The sequence below is a fragment of the Acipenser ruthenus genome, chromosome 7, assembly GCF_902713425.1.
Source record: "Acipenser ruthenus chromosome 7, fAciRut3.2 maternal haplotype, whole genome shotgun sequence".
Lineage (NCBI taxonomy): Eukaryota > Metazoa > Chordata > Actinopteri > Acipenseriformes > Acipenseridae > Acipenser > Acipenser ruthenus.
In genome coordinates, this window is record NC_081195.1 from 26,266,539 (window position 1) to 26,286,441 (window position 19,903).

At 41.3% G+C, this 19,903-nt stretch overlaps 1 protein-coding gene across 1 annotated transcript in view; it reads right to left on the minus strand.

The window, feature by feature from the left end:
- The window catches only part of LOC117416187 (inositol-trisphosphate 3-kinase C-like), a 48,613-nt gene extending 29,295 nt beyond the window's left edge, over positions 1-19,318 (minus strand). The window contains exons 1-2 of the mRNA XM_034027263.3: positions 19,162-19,318; positions 3,900-5,494 (exon numbers count right to left, since the gene is read on the minus strand). Coding sequence (XP_033883154.3) covers positions 3,900-5,141 — 1,242 coding nt within the window. The 5' untranslated portion in view covers positions 5,142-5,494; positions 19,162-19,318. The remainder of the gene's footprint in view (positions 1-3,899; positions 5,495-19,161) is intronic.
- Between the last annotated feature and the right edge of the window lie 585 nt (positions 19,319-19,903).

Below are 19,903 nucleotides of genomic sequence, written 5' to 3' on the forward strand. Positions count from 1 at the left end.
AATGCAATTTTATAAGCAGGACATATGGTTGTATTTTTTTTTTTTTTTAAAGTTTGCTTATGCTGTAGCATGGGCTGAGTTTCTCAGATTAGTTTTGCACATTTTTATTAAGCACAATTGTAGTGTTTGACTTATCAAAGAACACAAGAGTTATACTGCTTCACAGTTTGATGAGTGGTCCTCGTAAAATAGCTAACTATGACAGACACACAGAACTACACTCACAGTATGGCCCTTCTTGTAACAAATGCCCAAGTTTGAAGACCCAATTCCCAAGACACAGCCTTCATTGGCCCACCAAATCCAGAATTCAGGAAAATGAAAAAGCAGCAGGAAGGACATTAGGAAACGATTGATTTAATTCACTGGTGCTTCCTGAGGAATGCAGACACTCATATCCACACACACACACACACACACACACACAGAGGATAATGAGTGAGTCAGGCCTCCCAGTACAGCAATGACATTGCTCATTGCAGACTGATTCACAGGGAGTGCGTGCTGTGCTGCTCACAACTGGCATTGTTTCAGGACAATACAGAAAGAAGTCTTGATCAAATCCCATTTCATTTCCTAGAATTTACAATTTAGAGAAACTTTTATTTTTTTTTAAAAGGGCTTATCTTCTAATAAAACCCTCCCACGGCAAAAATTGCTGAACAGGATCGTCAGCATCTTGTACCTTCTTGTTTGTTTATCCTGCAAGCTTCCTTTCCAACTATTGCAGACACTGCTGAGTCCACACTGCAAGGCCGATGTGCTCCCTGTGTGTAGCGAGCGCGACATTTCTAACAGCTACAGCATTTACCACGCCACATTCCGTTCATTCCTGGTGAAGCACAACACTGAGTCTCTGCAAAGGCATCCAAGAAAACAGATTGATCAGGTGACTACACAAGAGGTCTTTCACAGAAAGGAGAGCAAGAGGGAGCGCTCGGTACTCCAGGATTCGTGCTGATCAGGTCTGTGAAGCCATCTGAATTATTAGAGCATTCTGTAGCTCTAGTTCAGGGCTACCCTACACCTAGAGTTCATTAGAAAAGAATGGGGTAGCTCCACCACAATTAACACCAACCTAACACTTAGCTAGTCTAAGATTAGTGCTAAGTGGGGTCTGTGAAACAGTAGGAATACAAGCATGTACTTGTTAAAGCTATTGCAGGGCAAATCGCAGTCAAGATCCTTTGAAGGCGTTTCATTTTTACACATCAGTAAGTGGAATTTTTCAGGGGAGGGGTGCAGGTTCCAAAGGCACTCAGGGCCTGAGAAGAAGGCTGAGGCACGTCAGGGAGGGAGGGGGAGGAAAGTGTGAAGCTGTGTTGGGAATGCAAAGCTCTTCAGCCTCAGGTCAGACAGGTAGTTAGCAAGCCAGAGAGGACCTGCATTAACATGTTTGCACTCCCTGACACAAGCCAAGGCTCAGGGATCCGTTCCCATCGTATCCCCTGCTGTGATGTATTGGGGGTATCAGCTGGGGTGTCATGCTGCTGCAATACAATCCTCTCCTAGTCCATGCTCCTGTGATACAATCCTCTCCTAGTCCATGCTCCTGTGATACAATCCTCTCCCTTTGTCCACACCCTTGCTCTGTGATCAGCACAGGCAAGGGAAACTTTAGTCACCGTTTAAGTCTCACTTCTTTTTTTTGCCCTAGCATTCTTTAAGACAGTATTCCGGCTCTCCATGCACACCCTCTCGGCAGTGTAATGCATGTTTGTAGTTTTTCCTCAACCCTGGTGTACTAACTTTCTGAAGAATTTTAGTATGAACAAAGGAAGAGCATGACAAGCAATGTTCTCAGCACTGAATATCACACAGAACACACACATTTCATAATCTATTTTACAAACATGATGCCATATGACTGAGCAAAGAGGAGAACTGTACTTCCTTGGCTGCACAGCAGTCTGTGAAGCACGTCAGCCCCAGGGGCAAGCAGGATGGGGACAACAAAGTCCTGTGTGATGCAGCTTCCTCTGACTAAACCACACAGCCATCTTCACTTTACATTCAGGGGTAGAGACTCCCACTGGCTCCCACAAACTACATTATGACACTAATAACTGCACCAATTTAGCTAGTGCATATTCCCAGTGCTAGTTAACCAAGTAGCTGATTTTTATTTATGTATTTGCTGTGCATTACTCGTCTAAATGTTTAGCACAGCATTAAGTACTTCAAGATTAAACATAATATTAAAGCAGAAAAAATAGCATATTCAAAATTGATAATTCTCTAGTTATTATACACCAAATGTTCCTAAATATTGAAATGCTTACCAGTACAACAAACAGTATGTGCTAAATTGTAGAATATTATGTTTATGTCCTTTTAAAGACATTCTATCAGCGAATTATCAAAACATTGCTTGAAATTCATCCCTAAAACTATCTATAAAACAAGGGCTGCGTCTCCAAAAAGCTATCATGGAAAGAAAGAAAAAAGAAATCACAGGGGTTAAAAAATTTACTTTTCAGTTTAAGTGTTCAGCCAGAAATCAATTAACCATTTGACTTGTCTATTTAGCTGTACCAGGCAAAGACAGCCACACAGAGCACATCAATGCATGATATCACAGTAACCTCTCTACAGTATCGCACTGGGCAGAGATAGTGTACCGAGTACAGAATCAGACAGGATATACGCGGTCCATTCACTGCAAGTAAAGTTACTGCTTTAGTGTATTCCAGGACTTTCATGATAGTTTCAACCAGGGTGTCGAGCAGTATTTCTGTTGCAACTACAAGCTTGTTAATACAGCATTACTACTCTCAGTAACACGACAAAGTAACATCACAAGAACCCACATGCGCAGCACACAGGCCAAAACGCCAAAATGCAAGTGGATCCCCACACTGTGAAATGAAAAACTCTAGGAGGAATGTCATGACCAAGTTTCATCAAAGCTGTATTAAAACGACATACAAACCAGTATGCCTCCATCATCTCCAGGCCTGAGCACTCCCTCCCTTGCGTACCTAACTCTCCTCAGGACTCAGTTTCACTGTGAGTTTACTAATATAGTTACCTCTCTGCACTGCAGCCTCACCTGGCAAGTCAGATGTGTCTTATTATACCTGGGCTTGCTGTACTGTGCTGTGAGGGAGTGGTGTTGCCAGGCCAGTCTGCTTGAGTTCTGAATGAGAACGCAATGCTGCAGCACATAGCACAGGAACACTCCCATCCTGGACACACAAACCCAGTGATAAACAGACCTCTCTCCCAGGAAGGCCAGCTCTCTTTCACACGGTTTCCTTCAGTAGTCTCCCGTAATCACAGGATTCCAGTTCTGTATAATACTTTCCCGGAATTTAAAAACACAGGTTTATCTGCTTTGTTATTGCCAACTCCACCCTGACATTTACCAATATCGCATCACGATTTTACTTCATGAGGAAATGTTTCACCTTAAAAACGTACTGCATTATATTAGTGAAACGTTAGCAGGTTTCTCCCAGGTATGTTTGAAAGTCTTGCTCACATGCATAAACACCACTCATGTATAAGTGTGCCGCGTTCGTGTTTTTTTTCCCATATTAACTGCAGTTTTGTTTCTGACTGACTATTTGACAATATGTGTGCTTATTTCGTAAAAACAGCAGTGACGTTGTTACACCGGAAATGGTCAAGTGTAATTGTGCAGCACAGGTAATGAAATAATCATTGTGAAATTAGCCTTCTTCCACGGATTTCTTCTCGCCTGTGTATCTCCCTGCAGGCCAGGAACCCACTGCAAACCACTAGGCTTCTGGCTGTGACCGCTGGTGTACTAAATACTGACTGTATACCTTTTTTTCCCCTGTATAAATAAATACATGTACTATGTAGAAATTTGCAGGACCCCGAATGAACGATCAGATTCTATAACACAGCTGCGTGTAGATATGAAGACTTACTCCCGTCGTGTCGTCGGGGCTCCCCAGTCTATTCTGCAGGCTCAGGCTGTTCGGTTCAATGTCGCTCCCGGTGAAGTCGTCCTCCGACTCTTCAAAAGACGAAGCCGAGGACAGGCCGGCAGACGACGAGCTAGAAAACTTGCGGAGAAGCAAGGAGGGGGACGGGGACCCCCCGCACCCACTGTCCGAGCAAGGCGACTCCACGTCCGGGTGCGAGTCCGACACGTCCCCGCCACCCCCGAACCCTTCTTCCCTGCAAGGGCTCGGCTCCCGGGTCACAATGAGCCGCGGGATCGTGCCGGGGAAGCTCAGACGTTCAGGGACTTTACAGATTTGATCTGTAACCCCACACTGGAAATCGGGGTCTGCGTTTGGAGAATCAGGGGATCTTAAAGCGTCGTCCGCATCATTGTTGGAGTTCACTGGGCACCCCTTGCTTTGTATACTGGCGTCCGCCGCATTTTCAGACACGTTTGGACGCGTACTGTTGTTTTGATCCTGGCCAGAGTTAAAAGGTTCGAGCACGGGCGAAATCATATTACTGCAGCTCTCTCCATAATCGCCACCCAGTCTCAAACTCCGCTGGAGTTGATTGTTTACTTTCGGCTCTTCCGAATTCGTGTCCGCGGCTCCCCGGAGTGCTTTCACGCCAGCCCCGGGTTGTAAAAAGTTCACTTTATTTTCCATGTTTTGCTCCAAACCTTTGCGTTCATGGTCCCCGCATTCCGACACAGAACTACAGTCCCTCTCTGAATCTGCAGAGGTCTCTCCTGTTGAATTGGCAGTAGTTGTCGTGTTATTACTGTTTTTAGGAGTTGTAATAACTGAATCCGAGTCCCCCCCAGAGCTCTTCAATGAATCCTCGCAGTTTAAGACCCCCGGTTGCCCGTTGCTGTTAATCCCGCCGCTCGCATTCTGGGAACCCGCAGTATTCTCCCCGGCAATCCCGCTGCTGTCCTCTCGCCACGAGTCCACATCGCCAGACAAATCAGTCTTGCTCAACTTTATCCCGATCTCGTCAGGTGTGGAGGTATTTATTTTATCCGAGGTCGTCTCTGCCAGCCCCTTATTTTTAGTTATATCCCGGTCGAACCGGTCATCCCTCCGGTCCTCGCTGGTGATTCTGCGGAATTTCATCCGCCCGCCTGCCGTAGCCTCCTTGGACGTAGCCTTCTCGGAGGATTTTGCTTTTGCCTTCTTTGCCGCCGCCACTGTCGAGTAGGACGATGAGGATTGACCCATCCTGCAAGCCGTAGCAGCAGCAGCAGCAGCAGCAGCAGCGACTCCTCCTCCTCAGGGGGACAGGTTGAGGTTCCCCTGGCAACCAATCAATAAAGTGACGTCACTGCTATATCAGCGGGGATTCCTCTGATGCTGAGAAGCCAGGTTCGCCGTCCGATTGGTTCCCTGACCTTTCGTCCCCGCCTTTCCCAGAGAAGCACCGCCTCTTTGTAAAACTGCGCCCCCTTGTGGCTCTTCAGTTCCCATACAGCGCCGCCGTTCATTGCTCGGTCACAGTTGCCATGAAGCGGGGCTAAGATTACATCTTTGGTGTAAATCCCTCGTGGCTTGTCAGAATGTAACAATTGCTGATCCTGCCAAAACAAAAATAAAGCACGTTTAATTTATATAAGGTCAACGCACTGCATAATAATTGTAAAATATGCATATAATACATGTTTATGTTTTCATGTATTTGTATATTAATCCAAATGTATCTGTGTAATGACATCATACAGGTAACAGCAAGGTGACGGCAGTTTAGTTCTCAGAAGAGAGATGGCGTGGCCAGTGCTAAGTAGGTGAAGCTACCTTTGGAGGATTTAGACAAACTGAACCGCAAACAAGGTCTGCACCGCAATGCAGTACATAGAGTTCATCAAACCCCATGGAAGAATGTTACCTTAAGAGTGCACCTCATTCCTGACTGCACACCTATTGCCTGCCATTCAGTGGTTTATCCACAAGGGGGCAAAGTTTAGCCCAACAAATCTGACTTCATCTCTGACCTGAGACAGATTTGAACCCATGCCTCTATTATTATTATTTACTTATTTATTTATTAGCAGATGCCCTTCTAGGATTTATTTCTGCTAAGAAATAAATCCAAGTAGCCTCTGTCTGTGTGATCTAACAGCACTGACCACACCTGCTGCTGCTCTGTCTGCGTGTGATCTAACAGCACTGACCACACCTGCTGCTGCTCTGTCTGCGTGTGATCTAACAGCACTGACCACACCTGCTGCTGCTCTGTCTGCGTGTGATCTAACAGCACTGACCACACCTGCTGCTGCTCTGTCTGCGTGTGATCTAACAGCACTGACCACACCTGCTGCTGCTCTGTCTGCATGTGATCTAACAGCACTGACCACACCTGCTGCTGCTCTGTCTGCATGTGATCTAACAGCACTGACCACACCTGCTGCTGCTCTGTCTGCATGTGATCTAACAGCACTGACCACACCTGCTGCTGCTCTGTCTGCATGTGATCTAACAGCACTGACCACACCCGACACATCTACATTTTTCAGACATCAAGGCCCATTCTGATTGGTCTTTTCTACAGGCATTACCTAATGGTAACAATAACACATGCAATCAGTGGGTTTAGAGCATATTTATTTTTGTGATGACAGTCATATCCATGATGCAAATCCAGCCTCTCTTCTGTTTACTTTGTGGGTCTAGACTTTGTAAACTAAGCTGCTGAATTGTTGTGTGAAAAGGGCTTGTAACCAGGAGGTCCCTGGTTCAAATCCCACCTCAGCCACTGACTCCCTGTGTGACCCTGAGCAAGTCACTTAACCTCCTTGTGCGCCGTCTTTCGGGTGAGACGTAGTTGTAAATGACTCTGCAGCTGATGCATAGTTCACACACCCTAGTCTCTGTAAGTCGCCTTGGATAAAGGCATCTGCTAAATAAACAAATAATAATAATAATAATGTGTTTGAGCTGTTTAATACAGTACACATTTAAAGAGTGTGTACAATTACATTGACTGATCTGTTTGTTCACAGTTTCCTTACCCTTTCAAGTTGTTTGCTGCCAAATTACTCAGATAAGGTGTTTTCGTTTGTGTTACAGTTTTAAGATTAACTCTCATAAAAGATATCATGTTTTCAGTATTACAGTTCACTCATCAAATTATGTTTCCTTCATTTTTTACTGTCCTCTTTGTTTAACGCCTCGTCAGCGGCAAAAATTGAGCTCACCGCTCACACAAACGCGATTAACTTACAAATGAAAGAAAATAATGAACAAAAAACAGGTTTATAAATGAACAGTTTTTCTATTGACCAAACACCATTTCGAGCTTCTATAGTGATTTAAAAAAAAATGTTGTTAATAAAACCCTTTATTCTGCATCTTTTGATTCCACATATTTTTATTTGCTCGCTATTGTACGCAAAAAAAAAATACAAAAATATATATTTATTGCACATGATAACTTAGCAAATAAACAATAACTAATGAAACTAATAACGTGTGAATAATGAAGACTTGTGAGTAATGCATGCCTCAATATGAAGGTGCATTAAAAGACGGTTTGCAGCATGTCTAAAATTGTGACTGAGTAAAATTATTTAATAAAATAAAGAAGCCCTCATATGTTACCAGGTCCCCACCAGACTTTAGCCACCATGCCAAATGCACCTCAAAAAATACCACGTACATTTTGAAGGATTACTCCAGTTTATCAAGATGTTCTTGGTATCAAAATAAAGGAAAGTTTGGAGTTGAATCACATGTAAGGATATCCTGTGATCTTCAAAGTTATCAGAAATGTCACAAATTCAATGTCTTTCTCAATGTCATTAAGGAGGCAGTGTGGTCCAGTCGTCAAAGTCCAGGGCTTGTAACCAGAAGGTCACGGATTCAAATCCCACCTCTGCCACTGACTGACTCACTGTGTGTGACCCTGAGAAAGTCACTTAACCTCCTTGTGCTCCATCCTGCGGATGAGATGTTAAATCAAATGTCCTATTGTAAGTGACTCTGCATATAATGCACAGTTCACAACCTACCTCTGTAAAGCACTTTGTGATGGTGGTCCACTATGAAAGGCACTATATAAAAATAAAGATATTATATTATTATTATTCAATGTAAATTCAATGAATTGAAGACATGGAAACGACTTCTAGTTTAAACTTTTGTCGCTTGTTTTAGAATTTCTAAATTCTGCATTTTGTTAGAACTGAAGAGCAGCTCCTGGACTCATTGTCACCTTGAACAAATTATACCGAAAAGTGAAATAAAACACTACATTTGAGAAACGGCAATACAAACCACTAAACATTGTAAACAACATGAAAGGCTAAGGGAATAGTAAATGAAGAAACTATAACTTGATGCTACTTCATCTTTAAAACTTCAATACAAAACACCTTTTAGCACTTAAACATAGCTGGAACGTTTATCAAGGCAAAATCTCCAATAAAATGTAGTTACTGTATTAAGTAACTACACCATGTCTGCAGGTGGCTGTCCTGCAGTTTGCTTTCACCATGGCTGGAGGGGATGCTGCACTCAGTACCGCAGTGATGGATGTGAAAGGCATCATTGTTCTGCTATGGTGGTCAGCAACCAGAGGAAAGGGGTTTTCATCTTCATTTGAGGGTGCAGTGTATTAACAGAGCTCGTCTGAAAGCAAGGGTTTGATGTTTGCTTTGCACTTTAAACACTTCACACAAGGACACCCCCACAAACACACACACACACTGACACACACACAAACACACACACACACAAACACCCTCACAAACACACACTGACATACACACCCACAAACACAGACACACACACTGATACACACACACAAACACCCCCACAAAACAGACACACACACTGATACACACACACTGACACTCACACACAAACACCCCAACAAACACACACACACAAACAAACACAGACACCCCCCACAAACACACACACAAACACACACACACCCACGCACCCACACGAACAACACCAAATACTGACTTCCTTTCGAAGGAATGTTAGTTCTGCAAAACCAACATGAAAACACATTGACATTTAAAGCTTCCCTTTTAAAATAACAACAACTCATCAGGTTAAGAAAGAAAGAACCTGCACATGGACCCCAATGCAATCCCAGTGTATTACTCTGAAGAGCCCTTCTAGAAGAAACACCGATGTTAGGGCTGTCTGCCATGGACAGGGAACCTGCAAGACTGCTTCATCTTGGGATAACGAACACATTCTTGAAAGATATCGACCTATGTGCTTGCTTCTCCCTTCCTGGTAATTCAGTGTTGCTGGTGATGAAACCCCCTTTGAGAGGGACACAGTGGAGGCGCTCATATGTATGACTAGCACACTATCTCTCTGGAGAACTGCTTATCCAATTGAAACTTGGTATTAGCATTATTTAGCAGATATTATTGAGAATCTGGGGATAGATGCGAGCGTTTGTCTGTTCGTACGTCCGTCTGTCACACTTATGATTATGTATATTGTCATTGCTAATTCTTATTCTACACATAATAGCATATGCCTTTGCACCGGTAGCTCTGATTTACAGCTGTGGCCAGTAATGGATGTTACTGATAAAACTGTGCTGCTTATCTGAACCTAGTACACTATATCTGCAACCCCTACACAAGCCAGGTCCTTGTTGCTTTAAAATAAATTGCTTTACCAAAGTCTCTGTATTCAGTTCTTAACCTCTGTGCCCTGTGACTGGGATATAGCTAGGACCACCTTATAGTCTTCCAGCAGTAATTCATTATATACTACACGTTTGTAGTACCTAAACACGACTGCCACTCAATAGTATATAGAGGGTATTTAATAAAACTACAAGACACTGTAGTTGAAACATTTATCGTTGAACTCGATGTTTGTAGTTGAATACTCGAAGCTTCTTTTTATATTCTAAATGTATCACAATTACTGTTTACTTGTTATGGATGATATTACGATAAGCCAGCTATCACTCTGCGATCAATATAGCCTTTTTTTTTTTAAATGAGAAAACTCAAACCATGCAAACTTGCAGTGCGGTCTGGTTTATCAGAGAGATGAGACATCTTTTCCGAGTTTGCTCCTTGTCGATACAAGCTTCGAGACGCTGGCAGTACGGTGACATGATTCTCAAACGTTTAAAAGGTCATAATCTTACACACAGTTCAAAGTTTCTGAACTTAAAAATAACAACTTAGAACTTTGAAAAAGAGCCTTTGTAGAGGCAGGGGTAATTCAGGTGTAGTGACCAAGGAAGTGCGATACAATCTGAAAGCATGGCCTGCAAACAGAGTTCTTAAACTTAATGTAGTACCAGATATCATGTTTATTTATTTATTTTAATTTGGAATTGCCAATTGCTTGGTTTTTTTTTTACCACATTTTCTTCCCAATTTGAAATTCCCCAATTTTTTAAGCCTGGCTCACCGCTACCACCCCCACGCTGACTCAGGAGTGGCGAAGACGAACACACGCTGTCCTCCGAAGCGTGTGTCGTCAGCCATCCGCGTCTTTTCACTCCGCAGGCCCGCCATGCAGCCACCTCAGAGCTACAGCATCAGAAGACCACGCAGCTCTGGGCCACTTGCAGGCAAGCCCGCAGGGGTCGCTGGTGTGCGGTGAGCTGAGGACACCCTGGCCGACCTAAGCCCTCCCAACCCCAGGTGGCGCTCGGCCAATTGTAACTCCCATCCACGGCTGGCAGTGGAATAGCCTGGATTTGAACTTTCGATCTCCAGGCTATAGGGTGCATCTTGCACTCCATGTGGAGCACCTTTACTGGATGCGCCACTCGAGAGCTATCATGTTTCAAAATGGAAATATGTGTTTGCTAAAATGTTTCTTTCAAAACTGTAATTTTGAAAACTACATAGAGTCCATGGTGTAAAATGCATGGCGTGTTTCTGTCAGCTGCAAGGAGCATAAACCAAGGCTTTACAGTCACTGGCGTGAGCAATGCTAAAGAATGTGTATAACAAGTTTCATCCCACAAAGTGTATGCATGTACAGCCACATCATCTATGTCCCTGTCACAGGGGATAAAGGAGGTAAATCAATTTAGAAATCTTGTTTACCATTCGTTTAAGGGCTCCGGCACACAACTAAAATGTCATTTTAAATTCTGAAACATATGCAGGGGTCACTTTTAATAATGTATGTTTCTGAGTGTTCGGTGGCTACCTCTAATCTATTTGAAAGTGTCATACAAAGAGTGCAAGAGAAAGTACACTCTCAACTTGATTAGAGGGACCCAACACTTAGTAGAAGTTATTAAATCTAAATACACAGACGGAAAACTGATAATCTGTTTTTATAGAACCTGTTTAAACATTTAGAATGCTTTGTCGTTGACATTCTGAGTGAGAGTGCTACACTCTCAGAAAAATTTTAAGTGTAGTTACTAATAGGTTCCAATGGTGACGGGACATAATGACATACAATGACTCTTTATCTCTGTATTAATCAGGCTCATGTTTCCCCTAGGGCTGGTTTATTAACCCACTTCTTAACATTACTATATAAAATAACAAAACAACAAGGCCCTCCGAAAATCATGGTGAGTGATTTACCAGTGGTGGTATTAAGATCCACCACTGTTTAGATCAATAAAATAGAGCCAGCCGTTTCCCTTACAGGAGTAGAAAAACTGTGTACCTTTCACTAGGTTTCATTTCAAGACAATAAGCACCGGATACAGGCGCTTCGTATTGTGTGTAGTGAGAGAGCAGCGTGTGTGCAGAGCAGAGATTACAAGGAGACGACAAGTAAAACCACAGCATTGCTGTGAAGACATCACACTGCAGAGTCAGGCAGCCATGTTTCACAAAATAAACCACAACAACCAAGTCAGCCAGCCAAGAATTTAAAAAAGACATCTATAATACACAGTGCAACGAAAGCGAATATTTCCCCGAGTATTTTACAACAGAACACTGAAAGAGTAACCACCATGCTTTTGCAAACAGCAACTGTAGAAAGTGAATTTCCCCACTGCTGAATTCAAATATTCCCACAGTAAAGTTTTTTTTTTTCCGTGGTTATACTGTGCATTTACCATAGTTTTTAGAATATACCTTACCATACCTCTCTGTACTTTACAATGCTTGCCTATGCTTTATTACACTTTGCTGTGCTTTTGCTGAATCACTTGACAGGGTCCGGACCCAAGTGTTTTGTTTTTGTTTTTTTTTAAATACAGTATTAGGGTGTCAAGCGTGCTGCTTTCCTTTCCATGGTGGGCAGGTGGTGAGGGAGGATGGATCAGGACTTTTTATAGTCTCCACAACAGAACATGGGTGGAGGAAATTAGTGGGGTAGCATGGTGTCGTAACCCTGAACATGTTTCAGCATGTTTTTATAATGTTTTACCGATAGAACATGTGTTTAACATTTGTAAGGCTTTAAGGTATGTTTAAAAGAGTGAGAACCAAAGATGTCATATTAATTCCATCATTTAACCCCCTTCCAGGTTTACATCTATCTAGAAATACAGAACGAAAATCAATGACAAACATTTTGACTATATGTATTTCTCAATGTCTTCAATGTACATTGATCTAGAAAACACTTATCCAATTGTCATGAAACTTCCCTTTAGCTGTCTGTCTGACTGTCCATTTGTATGTCACATTTTAACATATCAATCCAGAGAACCATTTGCGGCGTTATTGATAGTATCAGTCTGGTGGTATATGAAGGTTCACTACATGTCTGCTTGTCCATCAGTATGACACACTTTTTTAATTGTGATGAAACTCGTTTATTTCATTCATAAGAACAGTTATGAATGAGACAAGGCCATGCAGCCCATCAATGCTCGTCCGGTTCCTAGTAGCGGATTGATCTCAGAACTTTGTCAAGCCCGGTCTTAAAAGATCCAAGCGATTCTACCTCAACTACATGACTGGGTAGCCCATTCCATACCCTCACCACTCTCTGTGTGTCCCAAGTCTATCACCACTTAATTTCCACCAGTCTCCTCTTGTCCTGGGTTCTGTGTTGCACTGAAAATGTTGGTTAGGGTTAATACTGTGTGTCAGCTCCTTTGAAGATGTTAAAGACTTCAATCATGTCCCCCCTGATTCTTCTTTGTTCCAGGCTACAAGATTCAGTTTTTTCATCTTATCTTCACAGCTCAGTCCTTTAATCCTGGGATTAGTCTTGCTGCTCTTCTTTACTCTCTCCAGGGCTACAATGCCCCTTTGGTGCTGTGGTGACCAGAATTGGGCACAGCATGCAGTCGGCATTAGCAGTATTTCACCAGCCTCTCTTTTTAAGGATGGATACAGGGATTGCCAACACAGCTCAGGGTTTGCTGCGGGCTGTTCCAATGATCCAGACAGCATCAGTCTAAATACAGCCACCGATTAGATAACTAAAATAGGGATCTTTGTGTAAGAAGGTTATGGAAAATAACCTTGCACGAAGTCCCTTATGTGTGCTTCGGTTAGTAAAAATGATACAAACTACAGTAATGATCCTACTTGAATGGTGCTGCTCAGGGGATGCAGTAGATTTCCTAGCTGTAGAATTGGAAGCAGAGAGGGGAAGCAGTTCAAACAGTTAGCAGAACGCCTGGATGTATGGTAACAGTATACAGTAAAGATAATGTTATACGACGTTGTATAACGCAATGGTGAGACCACACTTAGAATACTGTGTCCAGTCCTGGTCCCCACCACTACAGAAAGGACACTGCAGTTTTGGATAGTCCAGCAAACAGTGACCGGGAGATTGAGGTCTTTAAAATCCTAAAAGGAGTTTATAACATAAACCCTACTCAGTTTTTCACAAGCAGTAAATGGAGACTTAGGACAGGGGGTAGGAGGCTCTTCTTCACACAGAGAGTGCTGAGGGGATGGAAGGGGCTACCTAGACATGCTGTTGAGGCGGAATCATTGGAATCCTTTAAGACCAACTTGGCAAAGTTTTGAGATCATCAGCTGCTTGGAACAGGAGGAGCATTGATGGTCCAATCCGTCAGAACTTTTATCATGTTCTTATTGTGTTCAAAAGAATCTTGATAATGGAAAAGAGTAATAACTAATAGCTAAGGAGAGCCATAATCCCATACCTTTTACAAGCATGACAACGATCTCTTATTTAGCTAAAGTTCACTCCCTGTGCAGCCGGTATCACTGACTCTCTGCGGCACAAGGCTCTCTAAGGGATGGTCAGGTGGGTTCCTAATACCTGCTGCTGATAAACGACCTTCACTCCAGTCAGTGAAAAGTCTTAAACAAGAATGCTGTTTTGCTGATGAGAGATCATGGGAGACTGCTTACTTCCTGTTGTTGTCATCTTGAAGAAAAGTACTGTTCACAAACTCAGTAAGAGAGCGAGGTGATAAGTGCGTGTCTCAGCAAGCAACAGGAAGAGCCTGGATAAATCTCTGTACCTATGTGACTTACCGACAGCTCTCTGATTCATCACAGTATGGGGGTATTCCAACAACAGTGAAGCTTGGAGACTTGGAACACAGAGAAGGAGACATTTCACACACAGAGTGGTGAGGGGATGGAATGGGTTGCCTAGCTGTGTTGTTGATGCTGAATCACTGGGGTCCTTTACTTGATAAATTAGATCAATCAGCTGGACTAGCTCCTCTCATATGTCCATTTTTGAATGTTCTTATGTCAAATCGTTTTGGGCACACAGCTGGATTTCCTAGTAAAGAAACAGCTGTAAGAGATTCTAGTATTGTATCATTAATGAGTGTCTGTCTGTTGTATCCACCACGGTCCTGTTTTTCAAAACTTTGGTAATCTGACTTCTGCATTATATAGTGAAATAGTTTTTTTTCAAAACGTCAACATGCGATCGGTATTACTATGATCCGGACTTCGCTTTGGTAACCCGATCGCACTTTTAATCGTGATTAAATGTTGCATTTGGGTTTTTCAGAATTTAAAAAAGAGATTAGGATTACTTTTATCCAAAGTATCAGGATCATTTTGATCCTACCTGGAAGGTGGATTTAACTTTTAAATAATCATTTAGCAAAAAAATATATGTCTTTAATTCCACAATATCGCGATACGGAAATTATTATCGATACTGGTGCCCATCCCTACTATAAAATATTAGATCTACTTCAAAAACAGGATTTCGTAAAGTGATTATTTGCAATGTGGATAAATGTAATCCAGCAGTGACATTTTCTGGGGAGGGAAAAATGATCACTATAATGACAAGGACCTCTTCCCACTGACTGCAACATTCTCCTAGATGACATTCTACCTCTGTCATGCACTTTGTTTTCAGTCTGCGATGTGGCTGTACCACCGTTCTCTCCCACATCGGATGGAGGAGCTGAATTAAGAGTTCTCTGATACCCAGTTTAATCAGCAGTCCCCCTCCAGCACCTCTTTAGGAACAGAGAGCATCAATACACCTCTGTGACAGTGGCACAGATCCTTTATAGCCTTCGATAATCAGAAACACGATGATCACCTGTAGTAGGATCTTCAATAATACTTTTATAGTGAAATAAATAAGACTAAACAAAATATCGATAACATCAGGATAATACTGTTCCATAGTCAGTAGCTGAGCTGCCCTCCTGCCTGCTAGGTTAAACCCCCTGGGGTCTCGCACTGTGACACCGTGGCTCTCTGCCCCTTCGCTCATATTCATAAAATGCGCCAGCATGCACATCACCTGGCACTAATTTAATGAGGGACACCTGTCTGGCATGAAGCCCCCCCCCCCTCTCTCTCTCTCCCTCTCTCTCTCTCTGTCTCTCTCTGTCTCTCCTCTTTTTCTCCTCTCTCTCTCTCATCATTCATCTATAACTTCAAACAGACAAACTGGACTTGTGCAACTAATACCAAAGGACTGCAAAAACGACCTGCAACACCACTGCAGAGATTTCACACTAAAGAAATGTTTTGGTCTTTTTCAAAATCTCTGCTTTTTCATTTGCAAGAACTGACTGGTTTTTATGAATCATAAAAAACAAAAAAAATTATAAAAATAATGAAGTGGAGGGTGTTTCTAAGCCTTCAGCTTAAACCCTACAAAATTATCTAAAACAAACCTTATAACAGCAACACAGGCTTAGACTCAAATGCAATATAAAGTAAAGTGCAAAGCATAACTGCATAACTTGCTTGCTCTGCAATTCAGTTTGTCTTTCCTTTTACGAATGAGTCTGTCAGCGACATCTGAATATACAAGGCCACCAGTGTAGTGAAACTGACCTGCATCCATCAAATGCACATGAAACAATGTCTTACACAGGGATTTGGCAAATCATATTATCGATATTTTGTTTAGACTTGATTATTAGACTGAAAAATAATATTGAGAAACAAAACGTGTTTCTGAGAGTCATCTAAGGCTAAAACTGATCTTTTTTTTCTGCAGACATTTGGTTTGTCAATAGAGAGATGCCTGGGGAGTCTGGTCAAGTAATTAAACAGAGGGACAGAAAATTACTTTAAAAGAGAAAGTAGTGGAGTTCAGAAAAATATTGCGTGACACGTCCCCACGTGTTGCTATAACGGTTTAAATAACGCACCTGTCATTTATTTTCATTGTTAACATCCTGACAACTTTTTACACTTATAACTTTAAAGTCTGTTTCAAAGCTCTTTTCCAAATGTCTGCTCTAGTGCACTGATAGCATAAGGATTATTGCCCACATTGTCAAACAGGTAACACAGCAATAACGATCCACGATGTGGTACGGAACAGAAAAGCCAGAGAACTTGTGTTTTTTTTTTTTTTTTTTTTTTAAATCGCTTTTCCCGCAGTGGACAGATCTCAAACCCCAGTGCACTAGAGCGGCCATTTTGAAAAGTTGTCAGGATGTTAACAATGAAAAGAAAAATGACATTCATTATTTGAACAGTTGCATCAACACATATATTGAAAACTTTAAAAACACTCGATTAGATAAAAAAAAAACTTGTTCAAAATATCAGTACATTTATTTCTCTCATCATGCTAAAAGAAACTATAAACAAACAATCTTTGAAAAACGTTTCAACATTAAGAATAACAGATTTGAAGCCTTTTCTTTTAGCACTATCCTTGAGTGTCTTATTTGTCTCTCACAACAGTCACTTGTGTTCCCTATTTCACAGCTATTTTGTAATCCCTGTACTGTTAATAGTGTTTGTTACAGCTTACTTGCTTGTGGGTGGCGTACGTGTCAGTGTTTTGACCCCAAGTAAGCTTTATTCACAGCACAGACATGACAAAAGAGCTGTGCAACTGTAAACATGATTTCCTTTTTTAAAATATCACATTCAAATGAAATCATGAGACACTGAACAAAGGAAATGCCATTTAATGAGTAACCCACAGCATGAAAGGGTTCATCTTTAGTATCGCTCACCAGAACACGCAGCTAAACTGTCAAAACAACCCAGCCCTCGACAGAACGGCCTGTCAGTTTCTCTGAGCTCTCTCGGCATGGCTGAATCACTACCAAAAACCTCCGGCTTTCACAGCACCTAAAAGAAGAATTGGAACCTAAATCATTTCCTGACACTGGGCAGTGCTAACCAATGATATCAACCCTACAGAAGACCTGTCAAGCTCAGAGGACTCAAATGTTATTTTAAATGTTTTAATAATGCACGGGCAATGTATTAACAAAATAATCGCCCATTTCCCCTCCTTGAACTTCACTATACGTGTCAAATGTGCAGTTTGGACAGAAACGTTAAAACAAGTATTTTCATTTTGAAACATCAGAGGCCTTATTTTCAAAGCATATCCTCCAGTCTTTAATTATTAAAAGAAAAATCACGTACATGTTACAAAATGATATACAAAACACACAGAGGGTGCGAAAGAGGACATTAAATATGCAGTACAACTTAGTTGGTTTGTAAAATTACCAGGTGTTTTACCTATTTGATAAAACAGGAGTTAATTAAACACTGGAGTAAACACTTTGAAAATATGGCCCAGTATTTGGTACTACACTGGGTTAAACAAAACTCAGTTTGCAACCCTTGCTTTCAGATTGTCCTGCACGCACTTTGCCATTTCACCCGGAGAGTGATATCCTCCCCATCACTTTTGGGGCAATCTTTACTATAAGTAAAAAAACAACTGCTTCCCCAAATGACTGACCAGAGACCAGCTTGATTGTATCATGTGCGAAATACGGTCAATGGTATATGCGCGGAATACATTACAGTACTGTGTGAAATCAGGCTAGTAGTTTAACATCAAAAAACATCCAAACCTAGCCCATTGTATTTAAAATGAAGTCGCTAATAATGCATTATAAACACTGTTGAAATCTCTTTCCAAAGCTTTAGTTTAAATGTGAGCAAAAAGCACCCTTGCTCCAGTATTTCACACTATATATTTCTACATCGTTTTTAATTTATCATATTTTCTCACCATTAAAAAAACAGTGTGCAAAAACAGTGCAATACCCTGGGTCTTGTAAATTCATTCACTTGTGCAACTTTGCAGTGACTTCTCATTTTGTCTTGTTCATTGTGAATTGTTTTTTTCTTTTAAGACAAATTGGTTGTCTGTTTCCAGTTTAGGTTTGCAAAATAATTATTTATAATTAATTTGAGAATTTGCTTTAAAAGTTTTCCTACAAACCTTATGACTATAGCAACTGAATGCATATGTACCAAAATATGACAAGACATCACTTTCTGACCTCACAAGGGTCAAGTTTTGGTAGGCTTACCACATCCTATGACTTTCTGACCCTACATCAGTCGTTTTAGTACTTCAGGGCTGTAAAAATACATTACATTTTATTGGCCTTACGTTTTAGGTAAAAGGAAATGGGTAGTAACTTATATTGCATAGTAACAGAAATACAGTAGAACGGGTATGCGCAGCACTATGGTAAGATACATTTTAAATGCGCAATAAATACTTTGGACTCAATATAATAAAAGATGATAACGCCTGTGAAAGGCTCAACCTTGTCGATATTACTCTTACTGTTGGTTGAGGAAGTAAGTGATCATTCAATTCATAATTGAACGTGATTGATAAGAAATTACAACCGTGCACTCTGTATATTCCTACTTTAGATTTGTATTGAATATAGACCGCTGACTTTGGTGCAGCCTACTGTTAAAGTTGTATTGTATCAATAAATATGCGCAACTTTCTTATCAACAACTAACGATTTAACACATACAGTTCAAAGCACACGCACCTGTTCCTGCCCACCACCGCACACTCACACACACAGTCCCCAGTTTAAATAACCTCTTAAAGAAGCCTTCCTGTTTGCACTATCGAGAAATAGCGTGGTTTACAGAGTTCTCCCTCTTACCTAAATTCGACTTTCCAGGATCCCTGTGAAGTTCAGAAGCACGGAGCAGCCCCGAATTTCAAGGCATTTAAACAGAGACTCGAAATGCATGACATCCACGCGCAGTAAGTGAGACACTGAATACTCAAAACCGAGTCGTTTGGTAACCACACGAATGACGTCATCCTTCCTTTCACTCCCACTTATACAATTCGGAGCAGCTCCACAAGGAAAATTTAAGCAGAAAGTTTGCCCGCCCAATGGAAAGAACTATATTTGGCTAATTTATTTATTTATTTTTATTGATGTCACTTTTATATTCACACAGCTGCCTACTGACGCCGGGATATATTGAAATGATTGTTTTGAACTGTTTCAACATAAAATGTTGACATAAAAAGTAACGATGCCACAGTTCTATGCAATAAAGCTAAGAAAGGTCTAGTCGAAAGAGCAGTCCGGTGAACTGAGCTGATATAGTGATATGTATTTTTATGTCATTTATTATTTTTTTTAAGCAGATGACTGTTTAATTAGTAGTCTTTATGCAAAGTTATTTACTGCCTACAGATGTAAAGATAAGCTCTTATTAACTATTTCATTTCAGCTGTGTAAGTAGCTTCTGATTTTATTTTATTTTATTTTATTTTTGTAACTACCCTTTTTATAAGAACATAATAACATAAGAACGTTTACAAACGAGAGGAGGCCATTCAGCCCATCTTGCTCGTTTGGTTGTTAGTAGCTTATTGATCCCAGAATC